The sequence below is a fragment of the Dendrobium catenatum genome, unplaced genomic scaffold (genome assembly GCF_001605985.2).
Source record: "Dendrobium catenatum unplaced genomic scaffold, ASM160598v2 fragScaff_scaffold_1310, whole genome shotgun sequence".
In the NCBI taxonomy this organism is placed as follows: Eukaryota; Viridiplantae; Streptophyta; class Magnoliopsida; order Asparagales; family Orchidaceae; genus Dendrobium; species Dendrobium catenatum.
This window is the reverse complement of record NW_021319772.1, coordinates 222,565-243,751: the sequence shown is the minus strand read 5'-3', so window position 1 is coordinate 243,751 and position 21,187 is coordinate 222,565. Positions and strand designations below refer to the sequence as shown.

General features: G+C 35.7%; 1 protein-coding gene across 1 annotated transcript; it reads left to right on the top strand.

The window, feature by feature from the left end:
- The first annotated feature begins 605 nt into the window (after positions 1–605).
- LOC110097327 (mitogen-activated protein kinase 4) lies at positions 606–18,074 on the top strand. Its single transcript, XM_020823623.2, has 3 exons — positions 606–1,183; positions 1,592–2,014; positions 17,131–18,074. Exons 2-3 carry the CDS (start codon positions 1,595–1,597, stop codon positions 17,827–17,829), a joined length of 1,119 nt encoding a protein of 372 aa, XP_020679282.1. The 5' UTR covers positions 606–1,183; positions 1,592–1,594; the 3' UTR covers positions 17,830–18,074.
- The last annotated feature ends 3,113 nt before the right edge of the window (positions 18,075–21,187 follow it).

Below are 21,187 nucleotides of genomic sequence, written 5' to 3'. Positions count from 1 at the left end.
ATCCTAAGAATATTTAAAAAAATTATTTTTTTTAAAAAGAGAAAAGATAAATAAAATGTTTCTCTAAAAAAAGAATGAGAGAAAAAAACACCGGCCGGGCTAAAAAAAAAGAAAAAAATCTATTTAAAAAAAGGTGGCTAGGCCCACACAAAAAAAAATCTCTTACAACAAAACCGCGCACAAAAGGCGTGTATTTTTATTGGAGCATGATTAATATATGTTTTAATTCATATATCATTGTCATAGATTTTTCAATTCTATATATGAATTCAATTAACTTTATATTAACTAATATATAGATGTTAATATTTATTAATATAAATATATCTCTTATTAATATATGTTTTGAGATTAATTTTTTTTTGGGACATTTGGGCTATTTAAGGCAAACTGACACACACAACGCATACACATGGACTCGAACCTTGAACCTCTTAGTTGGAAGCCTAAGCTCTCAACCAATAGGTCAAGGAGAGTTGTGTAATATAATAATTTTCATTAAAATAAGTTATAAATAATATTAATTTATATGAATTAATGTCTACTTAATTAATGAATATTAATTATTAAACTTAATTTACTCATTTTAAATAATTCATCTCATTTTGCTTGGCCCCTGTTTGCTTTCCCTGTATTTCTTCGTTCTGTTCTTCTTCGGCTCCTTCGTCGCTTGTTCGACTTCGCTCCTCGAAGACGTTACCTTTCTGTTTGATCGGAAGTTATGAAATTTTGATCGGAAGCAGCGACGGGAGCTCGCTCGCTGTGAAGGTAACTTTCTCCCTTTCGCGCGCTTCTTCGGAAATTCGGGATTTACCACGAAAAAGGGGTAATTTTCCGTCTACGGCCGCTTTCATTTACCGTGAGATTTGATTTTGCATTTTAAGCCGTTTGGCTGGATTTCGCTCAAATCCACTTCAAATCCGGCATAAATCCTGCTACCAAACAGCCCCTAAAAGGGTTTAGGAAATCGGGAGGGGAAGGAATCCTACTAGGGTTTTAGCGTGAAGTTATGAGTTGTGATGGTTGCATGAAGGCTTGATCTTGAAATTGAAGAAAAGATTCTTATTCTAGTTATTTAACTGGGAATACATATTGCTCAACTTTGGGCGGCAATTCATCTCGGTTGCTGATTCGCTAGAGAAAGGCTTCATTTCCAGAATTTCCTCTTCCGCTTCTGTCAAAGGTATACTTTTTAGTCTTTCCGGGTGTTCAAATTATTTGTTTTGTTTTTGTTGTATTTTTTGGGTCAATTCCTCTTTTAGTAAGTTTACACGACTATTCTTTGAAATGTTTGTGCCAAAGACTTCCAAGAACTTTGGAGTTGACCTGGGAAATTGCTATCGGATATCTTTTTGTTTTTTTCTTTCGTTTCTGGATATTGATAAGTGCAGGGCAGATTTAGAGCAACAGTTACTTTCCTCTATTGTGATCTGGAGGTCACAATTTCGAATAATGAAAATAGCCTCTCACGACCCTAACCTACTGGATTTTGAAAATCAGTGTCCTTTTAATACCCGCTCCCTTATGCTTTACTACGCTATTGATGACCGCATGACTTGCTTTGTAATGAAGTTTTGCTGCATGATGGTAGGCAATGGCTAGATCAGTTGATCCACCAAATGGCACTGGAAATCCTGGAAAGCATTACTATGTGATGTTGCAAAGCCTCTTTGAGATTGACACAAAGTATGTGCCGATCAAGCCAATTGGTAGGGGAGCATATGGGATTGTTTGTTCCTCTGTGAACAAGGAGACAAATGAGAAGGTTGCAATCAAGAAAATTAATAATGTATTTGAAAATCGTGTCGATGCGCTTCGAACATTGAGGGAAGTGAAACTTCTCCGTCACCTACAGCATGAGAATGTCATTGCTTTGAAGGATATAATGATGCCGCCTCATAAAACTTTTAGGGATGTTTATTTGGTCTATGAACTCATGGATACTGACTTGCATCAGATTATCAAATCTCCTCAGGCACTCTCCAATGAACATTACCAATATTTTCTCTTTCAGGTATATTTATTCTCTAATGCTTTGCTAATAATTTCTTGCATATTGGGACATTTAATTTTACTATGATTTGATGCTTCTATTGTTTAAATTGTTTGTGAAGTGCTCTTGTAGCTTTGTTTAACCTAAAGAGTGTCTTCATGGAAGCTTTGTTTAATTCAATGACACTCGGGCTTGTATTTTTTGGCTTCGACAAGGGATGCCTCTTTCTCCGACAAATGCTGCTCAGCCTTCTTTGACTCAAGGTAAACAATCTTGGCCTCCGTCTTGTCCAGGCAAGCTCCATCTTCGTCCCTTTTCTTATTCATATCGAATCGCCTCTTGGCAGCCTTCTTCGTGGCTTTCTATGCAAGATGAAAAATGCTCAATGGTGCATTTGCGACTCACCTCGTTTGCCTTCATTCAGCTAGCAAGCATCAAGCTAGTGTGCAGGGGTTCGAGGATCTAGTTGTGGAGTTCATAGGAGAGCTTTGTCACGGCTTTGCAGTGAAGTTTCTTCTAGACTTTCGTTGGCTGGAATATCTTGGATATGCGCATGTCAAACCGACTCTTATCAACCGCTAGCTCAAACTCATTCGGGGTCCTTGTGGTAGCATCACCATTTTCATGATGGTGTAGGATGCACACCAACTCAAGACATTCATGAGCAAACAAGCTAGCTGCAATTCATAATCTTGTGCAAATGTCCTTAGGAAATCTCTTGTAAGTGGCCTCAGTCACATTACTTAATTATGCCTTGGAACGCGATCTCTTCACCTCTATTCGAAAATCTTCTTGATGAATTCCTCGACCATGCTCTTCAAAACCCTCCAACCTAGCTAATCACATCAACCATAATAAGAAATGTCGGGATGCAAAGGCATTTCTTTCAGCAAATTTTAAACACCACATTGAGAGTAAGGTAGCAACCATTGCTCCCATGATATTTCAATATTAACGGGCAAGTTTCAATATACCTTTATACCAACATACTCATTATTATCTCCAACTTGAATCAATGAAATCAAAGCATAATTCTTGTGGCGGCGCATACTCAGTGCTATTGGGATCCCAATCCCCATAATTATTGCCCCATCAGCCTCATTGTCCCCCATAATCTATTGTCCAACAATCATGATAGTCTGCTAAACACAAAAATGTACACTACATGATACCATGTTTTGATATCACGATCTCGTAACCACCTTTCTGCTACACTATGGTGCCACTTGGCGGGCGGGAGAGGGGGTTGGTTGGTTGGCTAGGGAACTAGTTAGCTAATTAGTTAGTGTAATGGTAAGCTCACCCACATCATTTATTAGTGTTCAACAATATTTTTCTTGGGGCCCGCAACACAGCTCTATCACTCTCGTCCTGTCAAATTCTTCTACAATATTTTAGCAACTCATTTATAAGTACATTTTCCTCTCATCTTCATAAAAAAGATATGTTGTAATTCTCTCCTCTACCTATTGTAGTTGTACCTAACTCTTTAAGGACTCCGCTTTATGTATTCTGCTCAGAAGCTCAATAAATCATCTCGACTAATCACATAGTTGGCGTAGCTTGCTTGATTGAACCACTCTAAAAGTTCATGGTGTTTGACACTGTTTCTCTTCTTCTATCTTTCTGGTTGATTAGTCCCTCTTTGCCTCCTTAGCAAGCATTCTGTGAAGACAACATGCTTCCATTTTCTCTATTCTCGAACCTTTGATACGTTTACTCGTTAATATCTAGGCTCGACGAGTTTTCATCATCAACAAAAAACATTGTGCGATGAGTGATGGGGCATCACACGTGATTTGTGGAACATCATAGGTGCAATTCACGATTTGGTTCAAGTGTGAAGGCACAAAGGTGGACTTGATGAGTTCTCATATGGGCACAAAGGCGGACTTACAAATGAAAATTCACACTAAGGTGCAGAGGTGATAGTTGGCTAGCTGTTACATATGTGCCCAATGTTAGAACTAAGACGAAGGAGGACTGGTGGCTATTAGTGTGAGTGGAAGTGTTAGGAGTTAGTTTTCTATCTTGTTAAGAGGTATTTATATGGATATTTTGTCTTAGAATTTGCCTAACTAAATGTTTCTCATGGGTTAAAGGAGATGCTCAAATTCAATCGAGCTAAGTCCAGATGGCCAAGCTAAATGCTCATTTCAGATTAATCTAGCTTGGAGGAATGACTTTTAGTTCAATTAATTTAAAATTTTAATCAAGTTATCAAGCTAATTTTAAGAATTTTTAATCAATTCGAGTTGATAGGTCGGTTTGGGTCGAACCGATTTGACCCGGATCTAAACGGGTCAACCTGAACCTTACCCGTTTTTGCAAACAGATCAGATATTTTAACCAGGACCTAACCCGCACAGGTTGCCGGGTTGATACGATCCGACCAAAATTTAGGAGATTTGGCTGAAGAAGCGTGAACTGAGCTCCCGTCGCTACTTCCAGTTCCTATTCAAAGCCGGCGACGAAGCAGCGGCAACAACGACGGTAGCGGGCGAAGTTCGCAACCGCGAGTGCTGCCAGTGGGCGAAATCCGCGAGTGCGAGCAGCGACAACAACGATGGAAGACGATCGGCGAGCCTCAAGTGCGGGCAGCGGGCAGAGTTCGCGAGTGCGGGCCGAAATCTAGAATGAACTCCGACTTTCCAGTCATTGTCGGGTTGATTTCGAGTTTCCGGGTCAACACGAACCCGACCCTTTTTTTTAAATGCATAAATAATCCAAACCCGAACCCTACATGTTTGCCAGCTGGGTTAACCCGAACCTAGATTTTTCTGGGTTGCGTCTAGGTCGGGTTTTGGGTTGTGTCAAAAATTGACACCCCTACTTCAGCAGGACCATGACTATAATTATAAGGGGTGTGCTTTGGGTTCTAGCAAAATAACCTTTAGGACCACGCCTTACAGGACTATGATCACAAATTACAACTAACAAGCTTTGGTGTTGAAGTGATTTGATCTTTAGGGCTAGGCCTTACATGTATATCATAATAATATGGTCCATATCTAATTAGGAGCAACTATGCTAAAACGAAGTTCTATTGAATTGAATGTCATCTTAAGGACGGTTCCTTTAAGACTTACGATGTTTTTGTGACCAATAGAAGAGAGGGATGGTTCCTTTGCGAGTTCATCGAAGTGAGGCAAAGTGAAGGAGTCTGCCGTATTACTAGCTCCCAAAATGGTTAGAGATCTACAAAAGCTCATGGTAATACCATTTTAACCCAAGAAGAAGTATAAACTCATTTGGGATATCGTGATACTGCAATAATCAGGTCAAGGGAAGACAAATAACTCTTTAGAATAGAGTTTTCATGACATTTGTATCAAATTCACCAAAGAGTTTATTGTATATCACCATGAAGAGTTCAATGACTCGTTACAATATAAAATGATACCACAACAGTTGAATTGAGGGGGATTTGGGTCTCAATGGCTCAGACCTAGTTGGGGTGATCGAGTTTATCTCCCTAGGCCTGTGAGATGTGGGATCTCATGTCTTTTTAGGGGTGTTCACCAAGGTGATTCAATCACCTGGTATAGGGCACATGACCCTATCCATAGGTTACCTTAATTTGGAAGCCTTTTGAGGTGAAAGGATGTGAGATTTGTAGAAATAGAGGTTTGTTGATCCTTTATTTTTTGTTTCTTAGTTTGCTCTTGATTTGAGGTAAGTGAAACTAGAGAGGCAAAATTGGTTGAAATTGGGTCTATTTGACACTGTTGTGCTAAGAGATAATAACTTGTTTGATAGTCCATATCACATTCGATTAATAGTGAGTGAAACTAGAGGAAAGATCATTGCTTCAGTGATTATTTTGTTAAGTATCACCAGTTGAGTGGGGGAATGAGATGTGCAACCTCACAATCAACTAAGAGATAAGTTTTTCATTTATATATTAATTATATGGCAAAGGGCCTTCTCATGAACTTGCCATTTCAATGGAAGTGAAAAAATAACATGATAGAGGTCAAGGAAAACGTCTACTCTAAAGGTTCTTGGTCAACCAAATGATCATGAGCCTAAGGTATGTAGGTTTGATGCAGCTTAAGATTGTAACATCAACTTCTCTAAATCACGAAACTCTTCCAACTGAAGTCTGGCATTCCTCTCATTGGATAATGATGGAAGCTCTAACTCAAGAGGGAAGATTACTTCAATCACCCTGAAGGCCAAAGTCGTTGAATAGATTTAGTTAGTGTGTGGTAGGTGGTCTATAGGCTTACAATGCCTCAGTAAACTTATGATGCCACTCTGGTTTGGTACAAAGGAGTTTCATTATAGGTTGTATAAAGGTTCTTTTTACATGTATCAACCAGATGATTTGCCCAATATAATATGTGGTAGAGTCCCACTAAATGTCAATGAGAGAACCTGGCCATATTAATACTCAAAAAGATGTATCATTATTTGAAATGATGCTGTTGGACATGCCAAAGCGACAAACAATGACTTGAAAGAAAGTTGACACATTATTCGCCTTCACCTTTTTGCAGGGGATGCCTTTAGCCCGCTTCAAGAAGTAATCGGAAGAAGGAATCTATAACCATTGCGAGAGGGAGGGGCATAGGATCAATGATATCCATACCAGAGCTTTCAAAAGGCGAAGAGACCACAATGACATGGAGTTGACCTAATAGAATTTTGTCATGAATTTGACATTGATGGCACTATTAGGAATGCTAAATACAATCATTGATCTTGGTGATTTAAGAATAACAGAGGCACTTAATTGTAACTTTAATAATGAGATCAAATTGATGAGCTCTGCAAAGCCATGTATCTCTCTTATGACTTTATGGCTTTCTTGTGATTGTTTTCTTGTAATTAAGGCATCATGATCACATCTAATCAAATGTGCATTGGTATATGGTGTCTTTGATGAGCGAAAATAACAAAACTCTTTTCTTACTCTGGTCAACAAGGTTTTTGTTATCATTAGCTTCCTTAGTCATATGTAATTTGTGAAGGAGACTTTTCAATTGGATTATTACTCAACTGCTAAGACTATGGGGGTTTGAGACTATTCAACAATGATTGTATCAAGAATTATATACAGGATTAAGGGCTTGTTCTAAATCGAGGAAGCCATCATTGGTGGGTTGATTAGGTAGTGCCTAATGTTATTGAAAGCCTTTTGACACTATTGATCTGATCCAAAATAGATACCCTTCTTTGTATGGATGGCTCTAGTGTTCTTTAGGGTAACTAGCACTGGTGGGTTCAATGTTTGAATGAATCATCGCAATAAAGCAAGCTTGTTGTGGCAGAATCATAGCTAGTTTAGACTCTTCAAAGGCCTCCATATGTAGAATAGATCATTGAGGGATCTATCTCAATGCATTGATGATGAACAACAAAACATAGGAGCTTATTGTCTAATACTCCAAAGACACTTAAAATGATACATCTTGAGGTTATATTGAAGACAATCCACAGGTCTTGAAGGTGGCTATTGTGGACCCTACTCTTGACAACCAATTCTTCAATAAAACACTTATCCTAGTAGTGGTTGAGGTTGTCCAAGATAAGGGTCATAACTTGGTAGGTGGCTTTGACATTCTTAAGTTTAAAAGGTGTAGCCTTTTTGCAATTTATACCAATGAGAGTGTGAAATGTGGCAAACCGCTTATTTTAATGGGCTATCTTGATCTGAGTATATCTAGATGAGTCATCAATGATGGAAAATATGCTATGAGACAATGCAATGCTATCAATATGCTCGAGAATGGGTAAAGGGTAGTATACCTTTTGATAAGCCACATTCAAATCATGAAAGTCAATGCATACACAAACCTATCCTTTTTTTTTCTTGTATACTGGAAAATATTGGCCAACAAATTGGGATACTTCTCTTCTGAAATGAAGTCAGATTCGATAAGCTTCTTTGTCTAAATGATTACTTCTTGTTCGATTTTCAATCTTATCCTACAAGGGGTTGCTTAATAGGGACTACTTCAGCCTTGAAGGCGAGTTTGTGGACTATTACCTCTAAGGTGGAATTTAGCATCTCAGTGTAACTCCAAGCAAAACAATCTTGAAACTTACAAATGAGCTTTATTAACCTTCAAGTATCAAACTCAAAGAGTAAATCACAATTGATGTTAGGCCGGGATATACCCTATCATCACTATCATCATTCAGGCTTTGCCCTCCTCCAACAGTGACAACCAAAGGGGAGCTATTAATAACATGAATAATGACAACATGAGTGCTCACTTCATCAATACCCCATGACTTGCCCAAGTTACATATGAATATTCGTAGAAGACTAGGCAGAGAGTAATAATGCATACCCCATATAATAATTAGTGGGAGATGAAGAGCAAAAAGAAATTGGAATATATTTATTGAAATCAAAAGAAAGCTCTCTATAGGAACACATGCATTGATCCTTGTGAGGAGCCTACACTATAAAATGGATTGGCGCATTTTTCACACTGCTCAAGAGGGGGATTAGAAACATATGCAATTCCATAACAAAATTTCTTGTATTCAGGGTTAACTCACACACAACTTGTAGGTATAGAGCATACTGGCACATTACTATTACTGATTCACAAATCATATATTTTATATATAAGTTTGTAGGCATGTGGAATTCGACTAAGTCTGACATTTGACAGTGTTATTAAGGTTTGAGTTGCCACTGTGCCAAACTCCTTATAGCGGTATATGATAGCAATGAATGCTTTCACAAACTCCCTTTTGGCCCTGTGGTTGGAGGAGTCGTTGGGCTAGGTATCAAGGTACTTGAGTCATACCCTCATGCACAATAAATGAACCGAGATAAATTGTCATGAGTTAAAGTGATGACTATGTGGGAATCCTAGTATTGTGATGTTGCTGCCTTCATACTCACTCACTCCCTTCACTCCCTTCTATGTGATGAAGAGTAGGTGGCTTTGGTTGTTGAGCCTTATATGTTGAGGGATGTTTACTTGAATGCTTAGAACTCGTCATAATTATTTGCTCTAGGTTTCACGCTAATATAGGTACTAGGGACTGCTTTGGCATTTCATGTTCTATATTGCCATATATGCTAACTTTATGTTATAAAGGTTGGGTACTTGGGTAGCCCTCAGACTAGAGTACTCAACACTTTGCAATCATACTTGATGCACTGGTGGATGGTGAAAGGAATCATTTCATGCTCCTTGGCTTTTTTAGAAGAGCCTTGAAAAACGTATTAGCATCTATAATGTGAAATTTTGCCTGTCCTAAACTCATGAATTTGTAGAGACGAAGTAACTAAAACAAAATTTTTTTCCCATTCTTATTGAAGCTCTACAATATAATCTAATCTAAATTGAGCTTCAGGGAACAATGGTTGAAATAATCCAAGATTTTCACATTCATTGCAATTCAATTAAGTATCATTCACATCTTCGATGACATATAAGGTATGGGAGTAGGGAAAATTGGCTCATCCCATGGAATAATGAGACTCTTTCCATTGTCTCGGACCTTGGCCATATATGGTGTAAGAACTTTAGATTATATCAGTCTCAAATTGTTTTGTACTCCATCCACAGGAGACATAGGTGGGCGAATCACCACCTTTTTTCATGTATTTTTTCGAGGTTGTTGAGGTGTATATTTGTGTTCATTATCATTCTCAAGGAACATCCATATGGATCTTATACATTGGCTCTTGTTTTGATATATAAGTTTGGTGGAATATGGAACTGAACTAGTTTGATGTTTGATAATGTCATCATCGTTTGAGTTGTTGCCTCCCCAAAATCATTCGAGTAGTATAAGGCAACAATAAATGCTTTTGCTTTCTCTCTTATAACTCATGTTTGGAGGGAGTCGTCTCAATAAATGCGAAGATATTGGATTTATGGTCATCCTCAACATCTAAATCGAAACAAGCCAACATGAGTTGAAGCGATGAAGGTTGGGGAATCTTAGTCCTTAAGAGGAATTATTATAAAAGAAATAACCACCACAAAACATGAGGTATGAGTAAGCATTTCTTTCATTGATAAGAGTCGTCTAACTAGCTACTGAGATATTGGATTTATGGTCATCCTCAACATCTAAATCGAAACAAGCCAACATGAGTTGAAGCGATGAAGGTTGGGGAATCTTAGTCCTTAAGAGGAATTATTATAAAAGAAATAACCACCACAAAACATGAGGTATGAGTAAGCATTTCTTTCATTGATAAATGAGAAAAGAAAGTCTCTAAACTTGAGAACTGGGAGGGAAGCACCCTTCTCCTTCAAGTTTACAACTTCAATATTTTCTACATAAGTTATTAAAATAAATTCAGTTACAGAATCTATTATGATTGACCTAGAGTTGGAACCATTGAAATTGATATGACAAGAGAAGGGAGAGTCATTTGTTTACCCATCTTTGGCTCTTTGCCTAGGTGGGACCTTTCCTCACAATTTGATGGCCGGTACGATTTTCTGGATAGCATAAGGGCATTTTGTTGTTAAGTTCAAGCTTGAGTGCACAAAGTCAAGCTTGACAACCTGCATGGATGCAAAACAATAACATGGAGGGGAAATGGTGGTAGACCGACGAAAACTCACATGAACGTGCAAAGGAGAGGAGATGTTGTTGTTATTGTTGTTGGTTTAACTTAGAATGTGCCTTTCTAAGTAGCATCAAAATCTAAGGGAGCTGCTTAAATCCAATTGAGTTGGCTAAACTAAGTGCTCAAATCAGGGCAAATAAGGGATGATTGCAAGCTTAGTTAATTTTTTTTCCTAATTTTAATCTCATAATCAAACTGATATTAGAAAACTTTTAGGGCAATTCAAAAGCAATCTAAATTTGCTTAAGGTGAGTTTGGGACCTATTGTATGACTAAGACTCAAACATGGTCAAATGGGGTCCATCCTAGGTCAATTTTAGTGAAATTTTACTCGATCAAAATCGATTCAAATTAATCTATGAAGGGTCCGAGGTCAAAATTTTATTAAAAGATAGTTTTAAAAGTGTGTTTATTAGGCACGGAAAATTCTTTAATTTTATTTTATCATAATATATTGTAGTATTTTTTAAATTTATAAATTGAAATGATGGAGTCTGAGCTTTGCGCTTTAAATCATATGTTCCTTTCTACATTTGGGTCATTCAATTCTTAAAACATTGATCTTGATTTATGGATTAGGCTAGGCATGGTGTTTGTAGAATTTGATTGAACTCAAAATTTGTTGAATAGCTCGTTGGGTGGTAGTGCTCCCCGATTTTTTCCCATACAAGCACCCAACGCTATATGTTCGAGTGTTGCAGTGCTATAGGCTTGGGATGGAGACATATAGTGGAGCGTTGTGGCGCTCAAAACCTCGGCGCTATGATCCTGTATGTTGCAATGTCACGGCACTGCAGGGTGAACTTAGAGACAGAGTAGAGCATCACGATACTCCAAACCTAAGCACCGTAGTGTTGCGAGCCGGTCTAGGTAGTTTTCTTTCTCGTTTTTCATGTTTAACTTGAAATGTTGCGTCCTTTGGTGTATTGAAAAATATCTCTTTGTATGTTCTGAGTAGAGAATGAAGAGAGATAAGGAGAAAGTGTGACAAAAAGAGATATGTCTAATTTCTCCTAATTTTCAAAGTGAATTCTTGGTGTGGCATCGCTCTGTGTTTTTTTCCAAGTTCCATTCATGTTAAATCCTGATGTCTATTTCTTGTGATTTTTTTTCTTCTTTGTTTTGTTCCGTGGTTTTACTTTCCAACAATAAAATATTTTCTTTCCATAACTTCTGATCAGGGTTGGGGTTGTTGGTTAATTGTTTTGGGTTACTTCTTGCTTCTTTTTTATTCCTTTCCTAAGGCATATTATATGTCTAGCCAATTTAGGAAATTAAACTTGTTTAAGTAAAATGATATGTTATTTCCATATTCTTAGCATACTTGTTAACTTTATTTAATTTGTAAAACCTTCTCTTTTGGAAAGTAAAGTGCTACATGAGAATGGTATTTAAGTTATTTTATTTTGATTGATTAGTGAAATTGTTAAACCCTTCTAGGCTTCACATTTGGGAGTGATTTGGAAGTTACTGGAATTATGCTATAATGAAAATGTTTCTAATGCATATAAGGAATGTTGTGATGTGCAATTCCACTAGCAATACTCTTTCTCATTTTTTGTTGTCGTTATACATGAGTCATTACCCTAATTATTAGCCTTCTCCAAACTATTTGAGGTTAATTATATGTTTGACATGTTAAATCTTTTTTGTGCATTACTTCTAGTTTATCATAATGCACGTATCATTTTAAATGATTTTATCCACCCATCTTATTAGCACATCATTTGACATCCTTTTATGCATGCTAAACTTTGTACAAGCCAAATCCACCTAAGTGTAATATTTGTTATCTTATTAACGGACAAGCTAACTTTTCTACTTCTGCTCAAGTTGATATTACAATTCTATATTTTTGTTATGCTTAGCTATTAATGATTTATTAATCACCCAAAAATCACATTCATGTAATTTAGTTAGTTGTAATTGCAATTTTATAAAAAATTATCCCAAGTCTCAATGATATTCTCTTATCTTATAACCCATCTCTATTTTAGCACCTAACATCAACTCTATTTGTCACATGTTATTTATATCCTATGCTATTGTATGATAGATCTATAATACTTATTAACACCTTGTGTTCACTTCATTTTCTAATAATATTGGATCTGATAGTCTTATGAATTTCGCACCTACTAAAATTTTATATTATATGCTTAGCTTTTGTTCTACTAATCCTTAGTCAATTTTCTTCTAAATATTTCCTCCATTCTTTGAACTTTTCTTTTATATTGCAAAATTACATTAGTTGGACTTTTGTCATCTTAAATAGCATAACTATAGTACCTCTTTTTAAATATTATTTATAAATATTTTCATAACTAATACAAAAATCAGAAGTGCTAATATTGATCCTTGTGATTGAGAAATTTTCTATCACCCAACCATAACTTCTAATGCCAATGATTGCCTTATTATATATATTTTTGATAATTTCAACAAATATTTTGCACACATCTTTTTTTTTTTATTGTACACTAAATCAATTGTTATGACGTTGATCGCATGCATCATTAACATCAATTAAAATCATATTGCAAATCCATTGTTTGCTTTCAATAGTTTTTCATCAATTTTCTTTTAACAAACTTACCTCCCCATCCATGGTTTACCTCACCCGTATAAATCCAAATGTGTTTTTTTCAATACTAATGTGATTTTTGCAAGGCTTTTTTTGTTACCTTCATTTTGAGATATAGGTTTGATTTCCAAATAGTTGTTAGGGGGTGTGAATCAAAGGGGCATTGATGTTAGGCTAGATTTATTAATAGTCAAATCCAAATTCTATAAAAAAATAAGTCTGTAGATAAGAGCTAGCCACTTGATATTTTCATATAAGTATTGGAAATACTTGATTTGAGATGTAATCCAATTTTTATGTCCCTTAAAAATCTCCTATTCAAATAAGAGCATTCCAAATCAAATGTTATTAACCCTAAATATAGCTTTATCGTGTAGTATATACCATGAGTCTACTCAATCGCATGAAAGCATCATGCAAGTCATCACTCTTAAGCTTTGATCAACCATGATAGAAGCCACCAAAAACTCATTGAAGCCAGGGGTGTCAATGCTTGACCCAACCCGAAGACCCGACCAAAAAATTCTGGCTTTGGATCAACCCATTTATCATACGGATCGGGTTTGGGTTCGAGATTCTGACCTTTTTTTTAAAAAAAAAATTAAGTCAGTTTCGGGTTGACCCGGAAACCCGAAGGTGACCGGATCCCACTCTCGCAACCCAGATCCTGCATTCACTATCCGAATCTCTCTTTCTCTCGTGCTCGCAAACCCTTATAGTGCTCCCGCCGTGCTCGCGTCCGCACAAGCACTCGCACCTGTTATATAGTCGAACTCGTAGAATAAAGCTCAAGCTCGAACTCGATTCTTTAATCAAGCTCAGGCTCAAGCCAGGGGTGACTCGACTTGACTCATTTACATCCCTAGCTAGGACCACGCCTGAACTGTTTGTGGTATTGTAGGTTAGTAGGTCGGGTCAACGCGGTAACCTAGCAGGTTAGGTCTGGGTAAAATTTTTTGACCCTTTTAAGAAATCCGGTCGGGTTTGGGTCAGTTGAATCGGACCCGAGTCAACTTCGGGTTTGACTCGAACCCGACCCAAATACCATTTTGACATCCCTAATTGGAGCCATAATTCTTATACCACTCAATCCCAACTAAATTTATCTATAATACCACTTGCTTGAGAGTGTGAATCAAATTGGAACCTAAGTTGAGCTAGATATACTAACGGTTACACTCATTATTCAAACAAGAAGCTTATGCCTATGGGTGAGAAACAACCACTTGGCATATGTATATCAATATATTTTTCAACTATTCAATGTGAGATTAAACCTAAACCTACATGCATTAACAATAGTTACAACAACCTTTAACATCACATTTGTTCCTAAATTTTCGTGTTAAAATCTATCTTCTTCAAGCTTTTGGTATTCTTTTAGTACTTTAAATTCATTATTTCATTGAAAGTATTTGTTGACCAAACTACCCCCAATATCTCCTCTAACTCTTTGAACCTCAAGAAATATACCATATGAATTTTAAAATTAATTTATAATATGCTTCATGATTTTGTTCATTATGATTTTTTTAAAGATTTAATTTTCAATAATGTTATTTAATAATTTTTCAGGATAGGATTTTCTTTGTTTTTTTCCTTGATTTATTTATTTTAATTTAGATATTGTTATCTACCCTTTATCCGACTTGATCAAAGCATTCAAATCTCCTGCTGCTACTTTTAAGTCGCTCACATTTTATATAAATTATTCAAAATTATATATTTTATTTACTTATTGTTCTCTTTGCATGTATTCTAGCGTTGTAGCAATCATCAGCCTCAATTGTATTTTTTTCGACTCTTTAAAAACACATTGTTTCTTACTATTTATATCAACTTCAGCATTTGGCTAGTTAATTATTTATGAAATATTTCTGGATTCTCCTAAAAATTTTATGTTAATCTTCTATGTCAAACCTCTTCAATGAGCAAATTAATTTTTTTCTTACTTGGGATCAATTGAAAGAATGAGCAAAACTTGCTTCCTAAGCCTTTAAGCCTTTGCTAGTGCAATTTTTATTTTGAATTCATGTTCATTTGCTTAAAAGATGTATAATCAAAACGTTCCCATGGAGGCATGGATTACTCTCAATTAGTAAAATTTATTTGCAGCATGCCCGTCATTATTGTTAGGATATGAGTAGATGTTGCAGTTTGTCCTACGTTGTATGGTGGCATCGTATTTATAATGTTGTATGATTCTTTCATAGGATTATAGGCTGCAGCGCTGTAATATTACCTCCCATTGCGCCTAAAAGGCTTTATTAGAACTTCGAAGTTTTGAAGTGAAGTACATGAGTCTGTGGCAGTTGATAATGTTAGTCTCTCTAATAGTGGCCAAAATTTTGCTTTTTAACATCTCCACAACTTTATCCGAGATTCTATTGCTACCATTTTAAACATGTTTTAAAATAATGGGATTTGTCCCCTAATGAAGCAATGTGTGTATTTCAAAGCATGTAGCCCCTTGAATGTTTATAAATTATTGTAAAAATTATAATATGATGGTAATGAAATTGAACCTATTAATTTATTGGATAAAGTTCAAGATCTAATGCCATAAAAAACTACCATGTTGTCTATTTTTCTTTTGAAAAATCTGCTAGTAAATAGGATAGTTCATGACTGAGTATTTTGTCGGTCTTGTTTTTTTAAAGTGGGCGTCCTTTTTTGCATTTGACAATTATCTAGTTCTTTTGAACCTTGGCTAGTCGAAATTAAAGTGCATTGAGAATAGCATTTACTTTGAAGATTTTATAATTAGAACTTATTTTCTCCAATGCTTTGGTTTTAGTATGATTTTAGCTGAACTATAATAAACTGAAAAAGTAATTTACCATGTCTAGGGGTGTAAACGAGTCGAGTCGAATCGAATTTTAGCACTAACGAGCTCAGCTTGTTAGTCAGAAAGCGAGCTCGCTTGAGCTCGAGTCGATCTCAAAAAGCGAGCTCAAACTCGAGCTCATCCCATTAAAATCGAGTTCGAGCCGGCTCGCGAGCCGCTCGATTTAGTTTTGCATTTTCCCGCATGTGCCCCTTTTTTTTATTTCTACCGCCCGTGGCCATTTTTCCCGCCTGTTATTTTTAGGCTTGAGTAACTGTCACTCGGACAAGGCATCAAGTACTATAGGGTCTATAGCTAGCTATTATTGAGCAGACTTTTAACATATATTATAATATATTATACATATTATTTTAATTAAAGCAATGCTCATCTTCCAAAAAAAATCAATGATGTCGTGCATATGTATTCATTAACATTTATTTTAATATATTATAATACATATTATATATTATTTTAATTAATAAATAATTAACGAGCCGGCTCAAGCTCGAACTCGAGCTCGTTTATTAAGCGAGCTCGAGCTCGACTCGTGAGCTCGATAAGCTCGCTCGCGAGCTCATAAACGAGTCGAGCTCGAGCCAGCTCACGAGCCGGCTCGGCTCACTTACACCCCTAACAATGTCTACAGCTACTTTATATAGGAATTGCTGGTAAAAAGTAGGCATTGAGTGAACTACATATTCTAATAAAGTAGTCGAGAGAAAATAGAGACATAATAATGGAACAATGCGATACTTACTGAGTTTGTCATCATCCACTGAGTAGATTTGGTATCACCATAGGGTCTTTGTCACTCTGCACGATTTTCTTTGGAAATGTTGAACCTATGTTGGACCATCTTGCATGAAAATATGAGGATATTTGCCCTTCAAAAGAAAATTTTCAGTTGGTTGCACCAACCTGAAGTTGTCACGGTTGAGTATTTTGAAGCTTCCATATTTGAAATTGAATCCTATTATCCTATAGTTCTATGTCTATTAGTTGTTTTTTGTTGCTCAGTCCTTGTTTTTTTTTTTTCAGAAAAAAGAAAATATGTTAAGTTTTACTCTTAGCTTTCTATTTTTCTAGGTAAAAAACTTTTCTTTTGACTCATTCTACTGAGTTGACACCCAGATTGATTGAATATTTTTCATCATTGTTCTTAGTTGCTTCGTGGACTGAAATACCTTCATTCAGCAAATATACTGCATAGAGACCTGAAGCCTGGAAACCTATTGATCAATGCAAATTGTGACCTTAAGATTTGTGACTTTGGTCTGGCTCGAACAAGCAATGGGCAAGGACAGTTCATGACTGAGTATGTTGTCACTCGTTGGTATCGAGCCCCTGAGCTTCTTCTTTGCTGTGATAATTATGGAACATCAATAGATGTGTGGTCCGTGGGCTGCATCTTTGCTGAGTTACTTGGACGCAAACCTGTTTTCCCTGGATCAGAATGCCTGAACCAGCTCAAGCTCATTGTCAATGTGTTGGGCACCATGAATGATTCTGATCTTTCTTTTATTGATAATTCTAAGGCTCGGAAGTATATCAAGTCACTTCCATACTCACCGGGCATATCTTTCAGTTCTCTTTATCCCCATGCAGATCCCTTAGCCATTGATCTACTTCAGAAGATGCTTGTTTTTGATCCCTCTAAGAGGATCAGTGTTATTGAGGCACTTCAGCATCCTTACATGTCACCTCTTTATGATCCAAGTACCAATCCTCCAGCTGATGTCCCCGTCGACATTGAGGTTGATGAAGACTTGGGAGAAAATATGATTAGGGAAATGATGTGGAATGAGATGCATTTTTACCATGCAGATGATTCTTCCTTAAATGTGCGAGATATTATGGAGTGAGATGTTTTAGTTCTTTCATTTGGAAAAAAGATGTTTAACTTCCATTCAGAAGTTTCTTGACTCATTGTGTGAAACAATAAGGTGGAAGGTTTTTATGTGGTGTGTATTGTCCAGTTGCGTTACTACTTGCTAGTATCGGTTGCGGTTGCACTCGACTGTTTATTTCATGTAAATATGCGTTGTATTTTTGTCATTAAGAAAGCCACTTTTTTTTGAAAATTTTATTCCGGTGTGTTGCGCGTGGATTTAAGTTGTTTTTTGCAGCCATCCTTATGAAATTTTTGTTTAGTTATATTTTTTGTATGATCTTGCAATGGCTAGAATCAAATTCTCTACCTACTGTCAACTTTCAATTTTTCAAAGTGTAATGAAATGAGCCATTCGTAGTTTCTTGTTAGTATTTGAAATATTTCTCGAACCAACTTTATGGTTATGGAACAAGAATTTTATGAATTTTGATAGAAAATAAATGCAGTTAAATACACAGGTAGAAGGATTTCTGGTACTATTTGCTACAGCATGTACCTTTCAGTTGAATTTAGTTATATCCTAAAGTTTCTGCAAGAGATAGTGGTCTCGGCTTCAGGGGGTGAAAACACAAGAGGTATTCATAGAACTTATATGTTGATTTTGATGAGCACAAATGCTGTGGAGTCAAAAGCGTGATAGTGAGAGAAGAAGAGCCACATCTTTGGTAGAAATATTGACAACGTATGTAATTTGTCATTAGGAACCAAGCACAACTTTCACAGCATGGGTCTCAATATATAAGTTTTCCTATGTTTGAAGACCGGCAAATATATTGTTCTTCATGGACCTTTACCTAAGAGCTCATAAACATCATAAATCAAATGAAGGAAGATCACAGCTGAAATTCTGGCTTTAGTGCCACTTGTTAGGGATTATGTATCAAGGAGTTCAATATTGATCAATAGATAGTCATGCCCAATTTTGATTCCTCTTGATCCATACATCTAGTAAGTGATAACATAACTAATGATTTGTTGGAATCGAGTATTCATTTGATTTGTGGCTTTTATTAGACTAAAATTGCAGGTAATCCTAATTATTGTGAGTTCTTTCATGTTAGCCTATTCTTTGGCACTCATCTTTATAGCCGTCTCATGCTTATTCTATACGAATAAAGCCTTTGATGGTCCATTGGTCCTGCTAATATCTTTATGATTCCATCCTTTGTTACATGTATTGCTACAATAGCTATTTAGTCATGAGATATGTGAATTGTCATGTGCCCCTTAGAAAGCTTTCAAAAGTGTTAGCAAATGTGATAGATATTTCTGTCTTAGTGCAAGCTATGATAACTTTTTAAGATATGAACTAGAGATTATTATTATTTTTTTTTAATGATAGGAAGATTTCTTTTTTCCTTTTTAGTTAAAGCTGCATTTTGTTGTTCACAATCAACCCTTTTTAGCTATCATCATCTCTTGATCTTGCAGTTTACTTTTCAAGATTTTGAAGTTTACGTTATGTTCTTATATCAACTGAATGAACCCGAGTATCATTTAGAAATACATAAATAGTGCTTTTATGTACATTCTAGCAAGATAAAATTATTCACTCATTTCTCGTTTATAGAAAACATGCAATCCATCATGTTATCCTTCATATTTCACCATCGTCAATATCTTATCCAACCTATAATCTGTTTTTATAATCCTCACTTTTTAATTTATTATAGTTGAATGTTGTAAGAGATGTTAATCCTATTGTTCTCTATGTGCATCAATATTACCTTTGGTCTAATCCCTTCTACTTGACCAATCCAATTCTTCGAGATTATATTTATCTACTATTCTAATTGCTGCATCTTCTATGTTTTTTGCATGTGGTCAAATCACCTAATTTTAATTGTGTTGTCTTCAATTGAAATATTCCTACTATTCATGTAATACAATTGTATCGCAATACAAAGATCTATATTAACTATCACCGACTTCCTTAAACTCATGGGTGAACATTCTAAGCTTCAGACTTAGGAGTTAGGACTAGGCCCTACATTATTCTATTCATCAAGGATTATTTTTGTTGAACCTCACAATTTTAGCTTAAGTTTTTTCTATTATAATGAGTGCTTGTTCCTTTGAAACTAGCAATTAGCAACTTGCAGCTGTATTAACACATACATCTAAAAATTTCCTTTATAGTTTCACATGCTTAATTTACCTTTTTAATGTCACCATTGATGTTACTGTTATTATATATGAACATGAAATATTCAGTCATGATTTTTTTATTTTTCTTCATATGTTTATAATGGCAGGACTTGTAAATCTTGTTCTTGTAAGCTTTCAGTTGCTGAGATGAACTGTCACTTATCAGGATCCATAAAGTACATCAAATTGGTGGTTCAAACAGTGCCATTATCATTCTGGCATTGATACTATTCAGATAAGTCCTTCATAACTTGTGAAATTTTGTTGTTAGCTTTTATTATTATTATTATTTGGTGCTTTTTTCCCCTTTTGAAAATAAAAGAAATATTTACTTAAAATAGCCACAATAGATTACCACACTTTCTTGCTGCACTATCTTCAGAAAGAAAGAAACTTTATTTCTTTCATTTCATGGTGGAGCAAAGGTGTGTTGTCATTAAGATGCACATGCAAGGCACTGTAGAATTTGATGGACCACAGTAAGTTGAGGCTAAAGGATGATGACGATTTCAAAACCTTATTGATTGATAATATTTGATTGATAAAACTAGAATAAATCCTTACAAAACTTTTTTTAACTCTCACATGTGAAAGAAATGAAATTTTCATAGAAGGATATATTAGGCATTTCAGATCTGGAGAGGAAAAAAATAATGTACATCATGTCAAGAGAAGGTGATGCAATGTTGGCACTTTGTGGATCGATTACTTGTAAGCAGTAAGTGATTAGAGATCTTTATTAGCCTTATCCTAATTATTGAAGCCGAAATTATGAATCCTCATTTTTTTTATTCATATGAAGTGTTGTTTAATATTTTAAACTGAATAATTATTATGTAATTTTAGATCTACTTTTTTTCTTCTTAATTCAAATAATTTCTTTTTAATATAGATTTCTCCCCATCCATTTAGAGTTTGTTAGTTTGCATTTTGAAGGAAGACATGATATGTAGCTCACTTCAATGTGTTAGTTGGGAGCTTTGACTATCAAACAAGAGTTCTTGCATTTGAAGCTTGTGTATATGATGTGTGTGTGCGAAACTGATAGAAAATGGTCGTAGAAATAGAAGAAAATCTTGATTGAAATTTAATTTCAGCAAAGTCCAAATAGTAACTAAGAAATGATGTGGAAAACTAGGAAAAAACTTTTTAATTGATGATATATGAAAGAAAACGAACAA